Source organism: Primulina tabacum, chromosome 3 (genome assembly GCF_025594145.1).
Source record: "Primulina tabacum isolate GXHZ01 chromosome 3, ASM2559414v2, whole genome shotgun sequence".
Lineage (NCBI taxonomy): Eukaryota > Viridiplantae > Streptophyta > Magnoliopsida > Lamiales > Gesneriaceae > Primulina > Primulina tabacum.
In genome coordinates, this window is record NC_134552.1 from 6,457,889 (window position 1) to 6,475,820 (window position 17,932).

General features: G+C 38.3%; 1 protein-coding gene and 1 pseudogene across 1 annotated transcript; both read right to left on the bottom strand.

The window, feature by feature from the left end:
* Window positions 1-999: 999 nt before the first annotated feature.
* On the bottom strand, window positions 1,000-15,361 carry LOC142538333 (putative hexokinase-like 2 protein; annotated as a pseudogene).
* LOC142539679 (COMPASS-like H3K4 histone methylase component WDR5A) lies at window positions 15,230-17,723 on the bottom strand. The gene is made up of 2 exons (XM_075645292.1): window positions 16,940-17,723; window positions 15,230-15,717 (listed from the first exon to the last, which is right to left on the bottom strand). Exons 1-2 carry the CDS (start codon window positions 17,633-17,635, stop codon window positions 15,424-15,426), a joined length of 990 nt encoding a protein of 329 aa, XP_075501407.1. The 5' UTR covers window positions 17,636-17,723; the 3' UTR covers window positions 15,230-15,423.
* Window positions 17,724-17,932: the final 209 nt, after the last annotated feature.

Sequence of the window (17,932 nt, forward strand, 5' to 3'; positions counted from 1 at the left end):
TGTTGTACCCAAATTTAATATAAGCCCGAGGTAAAAACCAAGTGGACTTCAGGCCCAATAGAATAAACGGGATTATCAGATCTTGAATGGAACAGTTAACAGAAGGTGGGGAAAAATTGAATGGATCAGTTTGAGAGATCGAACAAAATGAAAGAGATTCAAGGAAAGGAGGAGACAACTCGTCCACAAAATTTCTGCAATCTTTCCAATTTAGTTTTGCTCATGCTATTTTCATTTTATTTTCAACAGTTAGTTTGTATTTCCTGTTGCTTTCATAGTTAGCATTCCATTTTCGTTTGCAAGTTAATCCTTTGTTTATATTTGTGATTCTTAGGTTGTAAAAATATGTTGAAGTCCATCCTTAATGGCATAATTATATATTCATGTCGTTTTGAGGATTTCTTTCTATTATTTTTTAGTTATTTCAGCATTTCTTTCGGTTTTATTGTTTTGTCATAATCAAATAGGTCATGATCAACAACCAAGTTAAAACCCGCATCGTTTGATTAAAAGTCTTATCCAATCTCACCCAAAAATGGGTGTCAAAGTGACATTTGACACGCCTTCAAATTTTCTTGGAAAACAAATTGGCACGTCCGGTGGGAGAAAATAAGCCCAGGAAATGGTGAATCAATTTGAGGATAATATGGTGAGAGATGGGGAAATGCAAGTAAGTCCCTACTCTAAGTTGGAGGTAATGAATGATAGGTGAGAAATTTGAGGACATGGGAAGGATGATGATCATGACCTTGAAGCAATTCTTGAATGAGACTTCGGAAGCACAACAATCTATCTGGGTAAGACAAATCAATCTTCTATGTCCAAATAAGCAGGTTGTGGAACAAGGACAATCTTTTGAGAAATTATCAGACTGACGAAACTCGATGCCCAGTCACTTCAATTTCGAATCAAGTGTTTACTGTTGTCAATCCAAGAATGTAACCTAGAATACTCGAGGAGACAAATGTTCATGAGATATCAATTATCACTAAACTAGTTCTAAAAACATAAGATACATATAACATTTATATCAGGTTGTGCAATATATTGTGTTTGTGCAGCAGCCGAGAAGATAGAGCCAGTCCCAGAAGCACCGTGCGAGTGCTCGATGATCACATTATCTGAAAGCTCGCTTCCCAGCATTTCCCACACTCTCCTGTGCAGATAGTTTCGGAATTAACGGTAATGCTCGAATAGCCCTCCTTCAATCGTTATCAAGCTCCTCTTGTTCGCGAGTATACCCAGTTTCTTAACGATTCCGACTATTCCAGCTCCGATCAATCGAGCTCCACATTCGACTACATCGTCGCATACCTCTGCTACTATTTCTCTAGCCATCGGACTTGAATTGTTTATCTGAAACCACCTCATAAGTGTTAAAAGTATATATAAATATTATCAACATGTTCTTTTCAATGATCTCGAGCTTTTGGTGAAACTGGTTTCTCATCCTATATCCCACGAAATCCCATATAATTCCCAGCGTATATTTTCGAGATATATAGGTTAGACCTCGACATTTTACTCGGCTCGAGTGGCGATTGCAACCCCTTTAATCAAATAACAATTCAAGAAACTAAGGATTGTAACGTAGATCATACAGCACCTCAAAGACTTCCTTCAGCTTCTCATCCACTACTTCATAATCCTCAGATGTATCTTGGTGCATTGCAGCCATATCTGGTGACCTGAACACAGATAAATGAAGAAATCCCGAGTTTCATTTTTTATATATATTTCTAAAATCTGAAGTCTCAACCCAAAAATATTAGAGTTCATTAATAATCTGATGTGTAAGGAATTTTGTGTTGTTCGACAGATAATAAAGTATCTCTAAACTAATCAGATCAGTATAAGGTGTAAAACAGAGGATTTGTGTTTTACCGGAATTAAATGTTGTGTCAGATGTTCCAACATCTAAGGCAACATGCAGAGGAAAATTAAAGTGTGTAACACAAATTCGCTTAAAATAAATAGATGGACGAGATTAAATATGCACAAGTATAAATACTTGTGCGGTGCCTTATGCCAAAAATTAATCACTAGAAAACCAAATCGTTTACAAAAATCTATCACTAGTGATTAAAACTAAAATCAATTTTCTCAACGCTTTGAGAAAATAAAGCTTTCTAAAAACTACCAATAATATTAAAACGTAAATAAGAAAGCAAAAACTTGATCCCGGAAAGCACGATCAATTGGATGTAATCTTCAGTCAACATCGTTACGGATGTTGTCTGTAGATGTTGGCCACATTCAGAGCAACACGGTGATCACCACTCTTCAAACAGCAACGACTCCGAGAAATATTTTTTCCTGGAAAAAAATCTTCTCTTCAGTGTATGTATGATCGATATTCAAGCCACCCTCGCCAGTATCCTTGACCTCTTATTTATTGGTGAACTATCTTATCTCTACAAAGAAACCTATAACAAAAAGAAAGTGAGAGTTTTATTAGGAATAAACTCTTTTTTAAACACCAATATCATATCTTATCAAATCAATTTCAAAAGTAACAAATCTTTGAATATATATCTCATCAACTAAGAAAGGCAAAATCACACTAAATATTTACTTAGGTAAAGCAATAAGGAAATAAATAATTTAAGCAACAGAATATATCAAGTAAATTCGAAAATAATATTTGCCTTCAATCTCCCCCTTTTGCCTTTCTTGGACAAAATGAAATCAAACCCATTTATCCTGGAATAGCTCAAATTAACTCCCTCTGAGTTAGAGAAATTTTCTCCCCCTGAATAAAATACGGTTAGCACGGGTGTTGTTAGAATTGTTGGCAACACTTGAGACAACACATGTACCAGTTCATTAACAGTTCACAATAGAGAGAAGTAGGTAGGTCTATCACACCAGGAAACAAATTTACTAAACAGAAGCAAAAGAAACAAAAACAAAAACACAGTCAAGCATCTCTACAGTCAATCATCTCCCTCTCCATCATCATCCTCTTCCTCCTCTATATCATCCTTGGTCCCAGATGGACCAGCTGCTGTTTGATCATCATCTCCCCCTTTTTGTCCGGGAAAGACTGCTACATCCAAAAGGAGTCGAAAGTTTCTGGCCACAGCTTCGTAGTAGGTAATGTCAGCGTTGGCCTGCTCAATCGTATTCATGGCATGCACAATAGTAGCCGTGGCTTGCTTAACCTTTGCCATAGCATGATCAATGTGGGCGTGAGCATCAGGTACAGAGATCATGATGTAATCAGTGGTCATCGGAGGAGTATGAGCGCTGTGCTGTCTAGTAGGTGCGGCCGAAGGTGCAATCCAAGGAAGATCAATATTTCGATTTCCTTTGAAGAAGGCATGGGCAATCTTGAAAGGTTCACCAAGGTCAGATAGGTGCTCAGTGAGATCTCGAACAAAACCTTGGGATACAAGCACTCCGTAGATGAGGCTTGGAAAAAGAAGTTTGGATGACTTGAGACCTCCGTCCGTATACTGAATTACCGTGTTGAAAACTAACTGGCCAAAATCGAACACCCCATCTGTCCCGATGGAGTACAGAACCAGTGCTTGGTGTCTCGTGACTGTTGTGGTGTTGGTGGAAGGAGTCCAATTCCGAATAGCCAGTTTGTGGAGGACCGAGTAGAATGTGGTGAGGTTTGCAGCTAGTAGTTTCTTTGGATGACTCGGAAATTGAGTAATAATGCCCCCGGTGAGTGCGGAAGTGAATAGATGAATATCCGGGCCAATTCCATCAATATCAGGTATTGGAGTCTGGTAAAGTGCATTGATCACTGAAGGATTGAAATTGTAGATCCTGCCTCGGACGAACACTTTCTCGTACTTTAGAGAGCGTACATCACTCACCCTTGTAGACAGATTGGCATAGAATTCCAAGACAGGGCAGCGAGAAAATGGCGTGACTGCCGATACAGTGGAGAGGAGTGTGCACTTTTTCAGAAATGTCACCAAATTGTATTGTTCGAAGGCATCAAAATTTATATTCCTTTCCTCAAGAAAGACTCGGTTCGCATATAAGTACCACTGAGATACCATGTGTTCTGTATAGAACTGTGTGCTGAACGCACCATCAAGATCATAATCAGCAAAGTCGATGTTGACAGGAATGTGGGCAGCATTTTCAGCGATATCCTCTTTAGCAGAGGAATCGTCATGATCAGCATGAACAGATGTGGCACCCTCAACCGACAAATCATCAGAAGAGTGAGAGGACGTACCAGAGCCAATGCTTATGGTAGGAGGAATGCTTGGTGTGGGCACCGAGGTGGATGCGCCGTACTTCTTGTCCTTCTTCAAGTTGGCCATAAATTCGGCCAAGGAGATTTCATCTTCACTTTCCTCAACAGGAGTTTGAGTTTGCTGTGCAGTGAAGGGGACAATGTCAGGAGGAGAGTCGGCATCCTTATCAGAAGATGAGGACGAGGGTTCAGTAACAATCCGAGATGTGGGTTTTTTACGAGCTACCAACTCGTAGTCCTCATCATTTGCGTCATCTCCCGAAGTCTCAGCAGGATCAATGAGAGAAGGGCGAGTGGAGGGCTGGCCCTTAAATCGAAATCTTTTGCCTGGAGTGAGATCTGGGTTATACCCAGCCTGTCTCTTTGAGCAACGAACATGAGGGCGTGGAGGATCAAAGACCTGGATTATTGGCGGATTGTCCAGATCAATTGCATTCCCAGGTTCACCGGGAGCAATAACTTCCAGAGGCTCGGGCATGAGAGCAGCAGGAATGATCTGCAGGTTTTGCGCAGAAGGTGTTGTAGCAGATGTTGCGGGAGGTGAGGAAACATCCTCGGTATGGCCCATTTCGCTTCGGATATCGTGCAGCTCAAAGCCCTTTCCTGCCATTTTTCACAAGATAAGATTCAAGCGAAGATAAGAATTGACAATTTTGGGAAAAAGTTTTGCACAGAGAAATTGCGAGAAGATGGTACGGAAATTCGAGAAATAATTAGGCAAAAATTGACGAATTAGACGAAAACAAGAAATGAGATAAGCATGAATGAACAGTGCAACGATAATAAAAACAAATAATTAAGTGAGTCCAAACGGTTAAAAGAAATTGATTTACTCCACTGAAATCTCCCAACGGTAAGAAAATTAACGGCACTTTTTAAGGGCTTAATACATTTTCAACTATTACAGAGACAATTTTAGGCTAACCACTTTTCAAAATTTTCAGATATAACTCCACATCGAATTTTATCCCCGCTAGACATCAATGATCACATAGATTAGAGATTTTGCGAAGTCTGGAATTTCACCGAATTTTTATTTATCGAAATACACATATCCTTTTGGCACAACAATATTCACGATGATATGTTTATTCATGGCCTATTTATGCGTAAAAACAGAATGTAACAGAAATAGAAACATGAGACAAGTATGCGATATGTTTACAAATGAGGTGTTGTCACAGATGTTGGCAACATCTTCTCTAACACAACCAATTCCTAAAAGTTTTCTTGATTTTTCTTCACACTTAGAGACTTAACCAATTTCAGATCATAGAAGTGGTAGCTCCCACACTAGAGGAACGGTCTTCTTTTGGACTCCTCTAGGTAGATTTTTTCATTTTCTTCTATTTTGATTTCTGTATTAGATTCAGATGAGGTATCTCCCACACTAAAAGTACAATCTTCATTGGACTCTTTTAGGTAACTTTCTCCAATATTTTCTTCTGATACAGAGCATGATTATAAATATTTTCAATTTACTCAAATCACCTTTTTCATGGGACAAACTTATGGTGTACATGATCATTCTTCACTCCTTAGTGACTTAGTTACAATAGTTTGCATGTCCAACTGTGTTTAAAAACAATAGAATAAGGAATTGTTAGTGTAACCGAAGATTGAGCAACATCACTCCAACACATCATATCACAGAGTGCATGAAAAATGCAGAATGCCTAAGTCCTAGAAATGCACATGCATGTTAGATGTTGTCCGAGATGTTGTAACATTTGAGACAACATCTATGAATAATTAAGCAGAACACATGCTGATAGATCTCCTAAGGTTGGAGAATCTCTCAAAATCTAATGCTTTGGTGAATATGTTGGCCAGTTGGTTATTGGTTGAAAGAGGATCGGTTTTAGGGTGTTCAAATGCGCAACGGAAGTTCAAAAATCTTTTCTAGCAAGAAAACCGAACACCTCATGTACTAGGCTGTGTAGCAAATACAAAACACAAAATATGACATACATAGTGTGTTTAGAAAGTATACCTATCAATCTCTTGAGATTGATTTTTAGCTCCAACCAAGTTGTAAACAACTTGGCTCTTCAATGGTAGACAATCTACAAGCTCTCCTTTGAGCACTCCTTGCTCAAATATTAAGCCCACCACCAACTAGGTAGATCCCCTCATATTTTGCACTAGAAAAATAGGAGGATTTTTCTTTGAGAAGTTAGTGTTTTCTCCAACAATTGAAGAACAAAATGAGGGAGAGTTTTTTTCCCCAAAATTTCGGCCAAGTATGGTAAAATGAAGGGGAGGGAGACTAGTCTTGGTAGTGTAAAAAGCTAAAACACTTTTAGCATGCCAAGCCTTGGAGATTGAAAAAGTGATCTCCAACCCTTCACCTCCCATGCATGCAATGTAAGTGGGCTTGTAACATTTACAAAGCCCATGGACTTTTATTTAAATGTCTCAAACACATTTGAGCCCAATTAAACTTCACTTGATTTTACTCAAGTCACTAGTTAAATAATTATTTCCAATTGGGCTCTACAAGGCCCAATGTTATTTAATTAATTCAACACTTGAATTAATTTAATTATTTGAACTCTACTAGGCCCACTAGTGTTTAATTAATTCAACACTTGAATTAATTTAATTTAGTCCATAATAATCTTTATGAAAATCACAATTTTCAAATACATTATTTATTTGGCCAACTTTTAATTTAAGAACACATTCATAAATTAAAAATTACATTTCTCTCATAGAATTCATACTTTTATTTTTCCTCAAGCTTATAAACTCCTTTATAAGCCGTTCAACACATTGAACTATTTTACTTCTCAACGGGATCTAGAAAGCTAGTACATGTGTGGTCATCAATGGTTCATTGATACAACTAGCCGTGGGTTCACATCTCCATGTGATTCGGACTAAACATGTCATTATACAAGCATACCCCAATTGCTTCATTCTTAATTATCAACTCCTTGATAACAAGAACGTCAAAACTCAAGTCTGATAGTACCCAACCAATCATGTTAAACGCCTAGCAGCATCGCTTACATGATTCCCTAGGTATCAAATGATAGTGCCTGCAAGAACCATTCAATTATGGTTAGCGTACAATACGGTCCCTTCAACTCATATATCTCGACCGATTCGATAACCATTGGTATATCGAGAGTTGTCAATGAATCGATGCTATGTATCATGTCGTAGTTGCATCGATGGTGTAATCTATGAAACCCATTTCATAATTACCACCATACTCTGATCAGATATTTCATACTACATACACATAGGATATCCATACCCGAAGGTAAGCGGTGAATCCCCGACTACAATGCATCGACTCCTATATGTTTCGACAGAACACCCAACCTTGCCACCTGATGACCCCATGAGAGTCGGTAAACAAGTCAAAGTGTAATTCTAGCACATAGAGTCTCAATGTTGTCCCGGGTCATAAGGACTAATGGTGTACAACCATAAACTAGGACGTTTCCACTCGATAAGTGAGAACCACTTGGAAAGTCCTTTATGGAGGGTTGTTCAGTGCACTTTACCAGGAGCACCTATGTGCATGCTCGGACATCACAATGTCCCCTACCAATGAAACATTGTACTCACATCGCAGATACTAGTCTCGAACTCGAGCGGCCTATATCCTTCTTAGCGGCGGCTGAATCGACTAGGAACAGTTTATAATATACACTATTCCAAATACGAGTTTCATGATACTCATCATATGAGCATCTCATATTCTTTCTATTATTTGTATATTCAAGGACTTTATCTATGCAACTAGCATGGGTATTCAGATAAAGAAGTGCCAAAATAATAATTTCAAATATTATTAAAATAAAGACTGTTCATACATAGAGTTTAAACATGAACCCTCGGCCAACACTTGGCTCGACGGGCACCTACTCTAACATTGGTATCAACAAATTCCATTCGAATCAATCCTTTCTCTACTAGATCCCTAATAAAGTGATGACGGATGTCAATGTGTTTAGTACAAAAGTGTTGTACCGGATTTTTTGAAATATTTATTGTACTAGAATTGTCACAGTACACCAATAAGGGTTCACTCTTAAGGTCATAGTCTTCTATCATTTGATTCATCCATAGGAGTTGAGTGCAACTACTTCCAGCTGCCACATATTCAGATTCAGCAGTCGAAAGTGAAACACAGTTCTGTTTTCTGCTATGCCATGATATCAAGTTATTTCCAAGATAAAAACACCCTCCAGAGGTACTCTTTCTATCATCCAAATCCCCTGCCCAATCGGCATCAGAAAAACCTACTAAATTTGAATTGGTGTCATGAGTGTACCATAGTACTAAGTCAATTGTTCCGGCTATGTATCGTAGGATACGTTTTACAGCTTTTAAGTGGGAAATCTTAGGACTAGATTGGTATCTCGCACACAAGCAAACACTAAACATTAGGTCTGGGCGGCTAGCCGTCAAGTACAGGAGACTTCCTATGATGCTACGGTAAAAGGTGTTGTCAACATCTTCGGCCGCAACATCCTTGGATAATTTCTCATTTGAGCCCATAGGTGTTTTCACATGCTTGGTGTTTTCATTTGCAAATTTCTTTACTAGATTCTTAGCATACTTACTTTGACACAAGAAAATGCCATCATGCATTTGTTTGATTTGCATACCAAGAAAAAAGTGTAATTCACCAACCATACTCATTTCAAATGTAGTAGACATGCATTCAACAAAGTCATTCGCATGTTTTTGGGATGAGGAACCAAAAATGATATCATCGACATAAATCTGGCAGATAAGAATCTCACATTTGGCTTTTTGAATAAAAAGCGTTTTATCTACCTCACCTCGTGTAAATCCAATGTCAAGTAGGTAGTCAGTCAATCTGCCATACCAAGCACGGGGTGCTTGCTTCAAGCTATAGAGAGCCTTTTTCAGCTTGTACACATGATTCGGATTGTGTGGATCTTCGAATCCTTTAGGCTGTCTAACATGTACTTCTTCACTCAAGAACCCATTCAAGAAAGCACTTTATTTTCATGTAGTATGCAATGGCTAGCAAAAGTCGGATTGACTCAATGCGGGCAACATGAGCAAAGGTCTCATCAAAATCAACCCCTTCAACCTGTGTGTACCCTTGAGCAACCAACCTTGCTTTGTTTCGAATGATGTTTCCTGACTCATCAGTTTTATTTTTAAAGACCCACTTTGTTCCAATTACATTGCCATGGTCAGGAGGTGGAACTAAATCCCAAACATCATTTCGAACAAACTCTTCAAGCTCATCATGCATAACATTAATCCAAAATTCATCTTTTAATGCTTCCATAACATTTTTAGGCGCAATCTGAGACACGAAGCATGAAAATATAACCTGTGAGTACATGGTACTCATGCACACTAGTCCAACTATTTTTCGGTAGTCGACTTTATCTTTCTTCCTGGTTTGGACATCCTCACTCATTTCTCCGATAATTTGAGATGCTGGATGGTTCTTTTGGATTTTGCTTGGAATACACGATCCATCATCTACTGCCTCATCATCGCTGTGAGCATCTTCTCGTGATTTGGTGATTTCAGTGTCACATGTTGTGCAAGATGTTGCAACATCTGGGGCAACATCTGTGTTTTCCAGTGAAGTTTGAGCTTCCAGAAGATTTTCAACATCATCTTCAGCAGTTTTCTTCTTAAGGTCTGCACAATCATCAAAAACAACATTAGTTGATTCCATAATAGTCCTCGTTCTTAGATTAAACGTACGATAAGCACGACTATTAGTGGCATAACCAAGGAACAAACACTTATCACTCTTTGAATCGAACTTAGCAAGTTGATCCCTGTCATTCAAGGTGTAGCACACACAGCCAAAAACATGAAAATATCTAAGGTTAGGCTTCTTTCCCATTATTATTTCATAGGAGGTGATCCGCTCCTTAAATACACCCTATTTGAAATATGACATGCCGTGTTAAGGGCTTCTGCCCAAAAACGCTTTGCAATGTTCTTTGAAGTTAGCATTACTCTCGCCATTTCTTGCAAAGTTCTGTTCTTATGTTCGGCAATGCCATTTTGTTGTGGTGTTTTTGGTGCTGAAAATTCGTGTGAAATACATTTCCTGTCACAGAAGGATGAGAACGAAATATTTCCAAATTCTTTACCATGATCAGTTCTGATCCTTCTTACCTTCAGGTTGTGGAAGTTGGTTATTCTTGTGATTAAATTTTTGACTATATCGAAAGTATCTGATTTCTCTCTAATAAAACTAACTCATGAAAATCGTGAGAAATCATCAACGCACACATAAGAGTATTTCTTACCTCCGAGGCTTTCAACTTCCATAGAACCCATAAGGTCCATGTGTAATAATTCCAGACAGCGTGTTCTCCCAAATGTTGGCAACACTGGATGCGACACGCGAGTCTGTTTTCCTTTTTGACAATCCCCGCACACATATGGTATACCAGAAGAGAGATTAGGCATACCTCTTACTGCATCATACTTACTCAGGTTCTTCAATGTTTTAAAATTTGCATGTCCAAGTTTTTGATGCCAAATGTCAAGTTCAGTGATTTGTGCCTGTTTGCACGACAGTTCTTCACCAATTTGGTAGCAATTATCCGATGACCTTGTACCTGTCATGATGAAAATGTTAGATTCATCAAAAACTTCACACACATTCTTATTAAACTTGACATGCAGGTTGTCATCGCATAATTGACTTATGCTTATCAAGTTTGAGGTTAGCCCTTCAACATGGAGCACATTGTGGAGCTTTGGTAGTCCTTCGATATTAAAAGTTCCCTTTCCAACAATTTTTCCTTTTGCTCCCCCTCCATTGGTTACTCTGCCACCTTTTTGTTCAACATAATCGATGAGATAGTCTCGTGACCCTGTCATATGGCGTGACCTCCCGCTATCAAAGTACCAGTAACCTGCAGTTTTAGTTTTTAATGAAGTATATACAACATTACAGTGAATTTGTACCTTTGGTACCCAAACCTGCCTTGCTGTAGGTCGATTCTTGGAGGTGTTGCGGAAAGTTTTGTGCAACATTTGAGGCAACATCTGACTTAGGTTTTGGTTCATGCGATTATCTCTGAGTTTAAAACAATATGGCCTGATATGTTCAGGCTTGAAGCAATAATGGCATACATACCTTCGTTTTCTCTTCTTAGTAACAGGTGCAGTGGGTTGTCTTTTCGATGGAAGGCGTTTGGTTGACGGTGTAGACTCTGGTGGTGTGAATGTTTCAGTCTTTCCTTTTACAAAAACAGTGGTTGTTGAAGATTCACCAATTTCATGCACACTGTCTTTGAACCCTAAACCCTTCTTGTCATATCTTCCCATTGAAAGAATGGTTTCAAGCTTGGAGGTGCTCGAGTTAAACTTGGACAAGGTTTCAGTTGCCTTTTGAAGTTCTTCTTTGGTCTTTCCAAGTTCCAAATCCTTTTTGCTCAACATTACCTCGAGTTTGGCAACTACGACTTTTAGATAAGTGTTTTCCTTCATAAGACTCGAGTTTAACTTGTTTCTTTTGGTCCAATCTTCAAACAACTCTTCATAAAGCTTTTGCACACTCTCAAGAGTGATTTCTTCATCATCAGCTTCTGATTCATCATCTCTACTCAAATTTCCAGAAGTTGTGGATTTTAAACATGCTGAATGTTTGCAGATGTTGCGGCCTGGTGTGGCAACACCTAGGGCAACACCTAAAGGGTTCACCTGCAGTCTGCGATTTTCTGTCAATAATGCAGTCAAGGATGTTTGATTTTCTTCATCAGTGGATTTCTCCTCAGCATCGGATTCTTCATCGCTTAGAGACACATTGTATCCTTTGTTTTTTCGCAATCTATTAGCACATTCATTGGCATAGTGTCCAAAGCCCTTGCACTCTCTACACTGCACCGAACCATATCTTTTTGAATTGTATTGTCCCTTGCCTTCACTCCGTGGTTGAAATTGTTGCTTGGCAGGGTACTTTTGTGACTTTTCAGGTGCAGGAAGACTTGAAAATTTAGATGGTTGTGTATCCTTCTTCTTATCTCTGATTCTTTTCAAATAATCACCAAATTTCTTTGTGATAAGGGAGATAAAGTCCTCGCAGAGATCAGAATCATTGACTTCCTGAGATATTTGAAGAAGTTCGTTGTAGGAGTCATTTGACGCTTGGAGTGCAATTGTCTTAAATATAGCATTCAAGACCTTTGAGTTGTAGTTCGAACTTTGCACTTCATCAGCAGCCCAGTCAGTTTCAGGTTTTGGCAAGTTGTCACCCTCTTGATCTATCATGATTGGTGAAGTCCATCCATTGATGACACGTTGCTATGCCCGTTCATCTATAGATTTTATGTAGTATCTTATTTTGACATTCCATATGCTGTAATTGGTGCCATATAGGACTGGTGGTCGAAGTGCTGCGCTTGCAAATGAAGTGTCCATTTGATCAGATCTGTCAGACAAAACACAAACCAGAATCAACACTTAGTATATCAAGAGTAGGCTCTGATACCACTTGTAAGGAATTTTGTGTTGTTCGACAGATAATTAAGTACCTCTAAACTAATCAGATCAGTATAAGGTGTAAAACAGAGGATTTGTGTTTTACCGGAATTAAATGTTATGCCAGATGTTCCAACATCTAAGGCAACATGCAGCGGAAAATTAAAGTGTGTAACACAAATTCGCTTAAAATAAATAGATGGACGAGATTAAATATGCACAAGTATAAATACTTGTGCGGTGCCTTATGGCAAAAATTAATCACTAGAAAACCAAATCGTTTACAAAAACCTATCACTAGTGATTAAAACTAAAATCAATTTCCTCAACGCTTTGAGAAAATAAAGCTTTCTAGAAACTACCAATAATATTAAAGCGTAAATAAGAAAGCAAAAACTTGATCCCGGAAATCACGATCAATTGGATGTAATCTTCAGTCAACATCGTTACGGATGTTGTCTGTAGATGTTGGCCACATTCAGAGCAACACGGTGATCACCACTCTTCAAACAACAATGGCTACGAGAAATATTTTTTCCTGGAAAAAAATCTTCTCTTCAGTGTATGTATGATCGATATTCAAGCCACCCTCGCCAGTATCCTTGACCTCTTATTTATTGGTGAACTATCTTATCTCTACAAGGAAACCTATAACAAAAAGAAAGTGAGAGTTTTATTAGGAATAAACTCTTTTTTAAACATCAATATCATATCTTATCAAATCAATTTCAAAAGTAACAAATATTTGAATATATATCTCATCAACTAAGAAAGACAAAATCACATTAAATATTTACTTAGGTAAATCAATAAGGAAAGAAATAATTTAAGTAACGGAATATATCAATTAAATTCGGAAATAATATTTCCCTTCGAGATGTACATATTAGTCTCTTAATTACTTTAACAAGTAAGGGATGGCTAGTTTAGGTGGCACACAGTCTCCGAATAGAGCAGTTTCCCAAGCCATCTTCAATAATACTCTCCTAACAATCTCTCCCAAGTACATGCCAGAAATAAGCTTCTCAAAAATCTGGAAAACATACCAAGAATTCAACTATATATTATGACAAAACATTAAATAATATTGAAGTTGATTTCAGAAAATTCAACTCCTAAATTAATATTACCCGGTGTCCCGGATTCGTGCTTTCAACATCCAAGGAGGCATCGAACTCTGTGAATGGAAGATGGGAGGACGTGTAGTTTCCCTGTTGCATGTTAACAACCTGCCAAGAATAAAGCTCACTCAATCTGAATATAGTTGGGTATTAGTGGTTCCATATTTGCGTACGGTTTCCGAAGAATTTGGTGGCTGTGCTAGGAGTTTTGAGGCCTGTTGGGGTGATTCAATGTAAGAAACATCAGTTCCCATGCCTAAAGTCACAGCAGCAACACTTTCTTTGCTGTAATATCTTCCTCCAGCCAAATTTCCAATTGTATCATCAACCTACATTCCCACTTTCCATGATCAAATATTTTACTCGAATATTTATAATGAAGCCAAAATGAATCCACAATTGAATGCATAACTTACGAGTGCAAAAACTTGCATGTTTAAACTGTTCTTTTCCAAGGACATGTTGATTTGGTCTCTCAATTCCCTGCCAGCCTGATTTATACGCGGGCAAACTTACATCACGTGAACATATCATTGCAATAATCGAATCGAAACGGTTTAATTAGAGTAATCAACGGTGGCAGTGGACTGACAAATCTTTCGATTCAAAGTTGATTTTAGAGGTGAATGAGGCAGCTTGATCTGCCGGAAACGAGCAAGGGCAATGCGGGGCTAGAATTGGTATCTGCCATTACAGAAGAAGGAATTTGAACCTCTTGGCATTTCAGTTCAGATAAAGACTCATTCTTGCCGTCTTAATTTGACTCGCAACATTACAAAATTTGTTCCCCGCAGATTAATGCCATAAATCATAATATGTTCCTTTTTCTTCCCTGTCACGCATATATATTTTTTATATCAAAGATTAATGCAATCGAATATTAAATTTCTTGAAATATTCGAATGTAATATTTTAAAATTCGTTTACCCCGTGGGAAGTGGTGCCAGATAGGAGACGAGCAAGGGCAGTGCGGGGCTGCTGTCGCCATCCGTTCCGATGGCGAGTGCTGTCTGCATTTCAGGCGCCAACTCATCGGCGCTGTGCCAAAGCTTCGCAACTGGTGTGGCACAGTCCCTCGTGAACTTTCGAAGTATTCGTCGTGCATGCCTCGATATGATTCATGTGAAATAGAAACGTGAATTTGGGGTGATGTGGGAACAATCTTTTCCGTAAACTGCGATCCGATTTTAACGACTTGTATTTCGTCTTTAAATTTTGATTTTTGAACACGTGTTGAATTTGGGTTTTAGAGTAACATTATGATGATTATATATATTAACTCACCGTAGATAAAAACTTGTATGAGACGATTTCACGGATAGTATTTCGTAAAACAAATCTCTTATTGAGTCATTAATGAAAAAAAAATTTGTGAAACTGTCTCACAATAGATCTACTCAATAATATAATAACAATCGTAGTTTAAATATGATTGAAATTATTCTAAAGCTGACATAATGGAGAAAATAGTTAGAATATAACCGTTGTAGCAAATGGCTTGAGTGCACAAATACAGGAACTCTTTAGTCTTGCAACCCTGCCCAATTCCTCTAATATCCATTCGGGAATGTTGTTAAATTACCAAATATAAATATGTTACAAAATTCTACCAACAAAACTAAATCAATCCTCTTCCTGAGCCCAAATCTTGACCGTCTTGTCATTCCCAAGAGCGCTAGACGCGATCATATTTTCAGTCGGGTGGCATGACACAGATACCACTGCATCTGTATGGCCTTCGAGCTTCTGAACAATTTTCCGGGACTGGAGCTCCCACAAGTACACACAATTGTCCTCGGATCCACTAACAATGTACTTCCCATTTGTTATGGAAAATGTTGAAGAAATGCAGTATTTCGAGTTGACATGGCCCGTGTATGTTTTCAGAAATTTGCCCGTGGACAGGTTCCAAAGCCGCTGCAAGCAAATGATTCAATCTTACATGGGAGAGAACTCGATAATGTCAACGTAATGCAATGCAGATTCAAAGACCAAGTGAAAGCACGCTTCATCTTACTTATTAGGCCACGATTTTAAAAGTTCTCGGTCAAGGGAAGGATGTGAATACCATCGAACTTTTAGCAGGTCATGCCTGCTTGTTTGTAAACGATAAATAAATTTAACCTCACATGAAAATAAATAAATCTGTGAACATAAATATATATTCGTGGAGCAGACAGGGTATGAAACGGTGGTAAAAAACTTTTGGTTCAACAGTCCAAGAAAATTGAACCGCCACCCCCAATTGGCAACCTGATAGGAACCTTTTATATTTTAAATTTTCTAAAATGGATAAAGATTATCACCCAATAAGATTCGTGAGAGATATTGACAAATGTGAGAGAATTAAAATCAAGAGTTAACAAATTTTGTTCATTTTGAGTACCATGTGGGAAGTACAGCAAGGTGACAGTGCATACAAAACATTTTGCTTGAAGAAAATTTCTACAATGTGGGAGGGGGAGGTATAGCAAGATGACAGTGCATACAAAGTAACAAAATAGTAGAAATTTTCTTCAAGCCAAAATGTTTTTTTTCTTCACTAAGTACTCATTCTGGCAAATCATTAGGTTTTAGACCATCTACTTGTATTACAGATTTGGAGCTGCTTTATAAATCAATATTATCTTGATAAATGATAACACAATTCCTAGCTAATAAATATAAATTCTGAGACAATCACTTCAAGTTAAACAAGGTATAATTAAACTGAACTCAGAAAAAGAAAAACTCAAAACAATTAAATTGAGCAAATGCCAGCCAACCAAATCATCATATTCATGAAACATGATAGAACCAGAGAGAGAAACCATAACTTATTTCATTCAAGTACCTTGAATCTCTAAAACCAAAACTTGTATATCATTCGAGGAATTCAGTCTCGATGGAGTTAAATGTTAAGCAGTATCTCCCTCAATTTTTTTAAAAAAAGCATAGTTACTCGAAATATGTTTCAGGCCTCAAATATATCAAGTGCTGCCCAACTACTGATTTTTAAAGAACTATATGTCATCACCAAGCTCAAAATTTACACGTTACACTCTGTTCGTTCCATCAAGAAGAATTCAGCATATAGTCATGAACTTAACTAAATAAATTAAAGGATTAATATCAAGAAATGAAATTGAGAGAAGCTAACCAAAGAGTTATCCAGAGTTCCGACTAGGATAAATTTCCCGTTAGGCGAAAACTTGACAAAACTAACAGGCGGGTGCTCATCATCTATAAGAGTCTTCATACAATGCCCAGTGGAGGTATCCCAAATCCTGCAAAGCCCATCATAACTACTCGAAACAATAATCGACCCATCCAAATTGAAATTAACAGCCGTTACAGGGTCGGAATGCGCGGGGAGGACCTTCAAGCATTTCCCAGACTTAACATCCCAAATGCGAACGGTTTCATCGAAGGATCCCGAGGCGAGCATGTTGGATTGGGGGTTAAAGTTGACGCAGAACACGTAGTTGGAGTGGCCGGTTAGGGTTTTGATGTGGGACCCAGTAGTGACGTCCCATAGGCGGAGCGTGCAGTCATCGGAGGCGGTAGCGAGGAAGCGATTGTCGGAAGAGAATGCGAGATCGGAGATACCGAGTTCGTGGCCATGGAATTCATGCTGGGTGGTGGTGAGAGAGGAGACGAGGTAGGTGCGGGCGGTCTTGTCGGCGGAAGCGGAGGCGAGTAGACTGCCGTCTGGAGAGAATTTGACGCTAGCGACGGCGCTTTTGTGGGAGCTCAGAGTGTGCTTCAGACAGTAGGGTTTAAAGGGCACTGCTGCGTCCTCCGCCATTGATGACATTCGGGGCTTTTTGGTGCTTGTACATTTTATACACCACATCAGTCCAATCTAGTGAAACCGGATCCCATCAAACCGAAATCAAATCGGATTAGACCGGTTCAATCTAAAACCTATGAATCTAATCCAGTATCAATAATTTGTGGTTAGATTTAGACGAAAGAATTTGAATATTTAGATTTCAATTATATTTTTATAAATAACAATAAAATAATAATTAAAATATTAAATTTAGTCTCACGGGTGGTATTTTGTGAGAGAGACATTTTATTTGGATCATCCTTGAAAAAATATTACTTTTTATTGTGAATATAGGTAGAAGTGATCCGTCTCACAGAT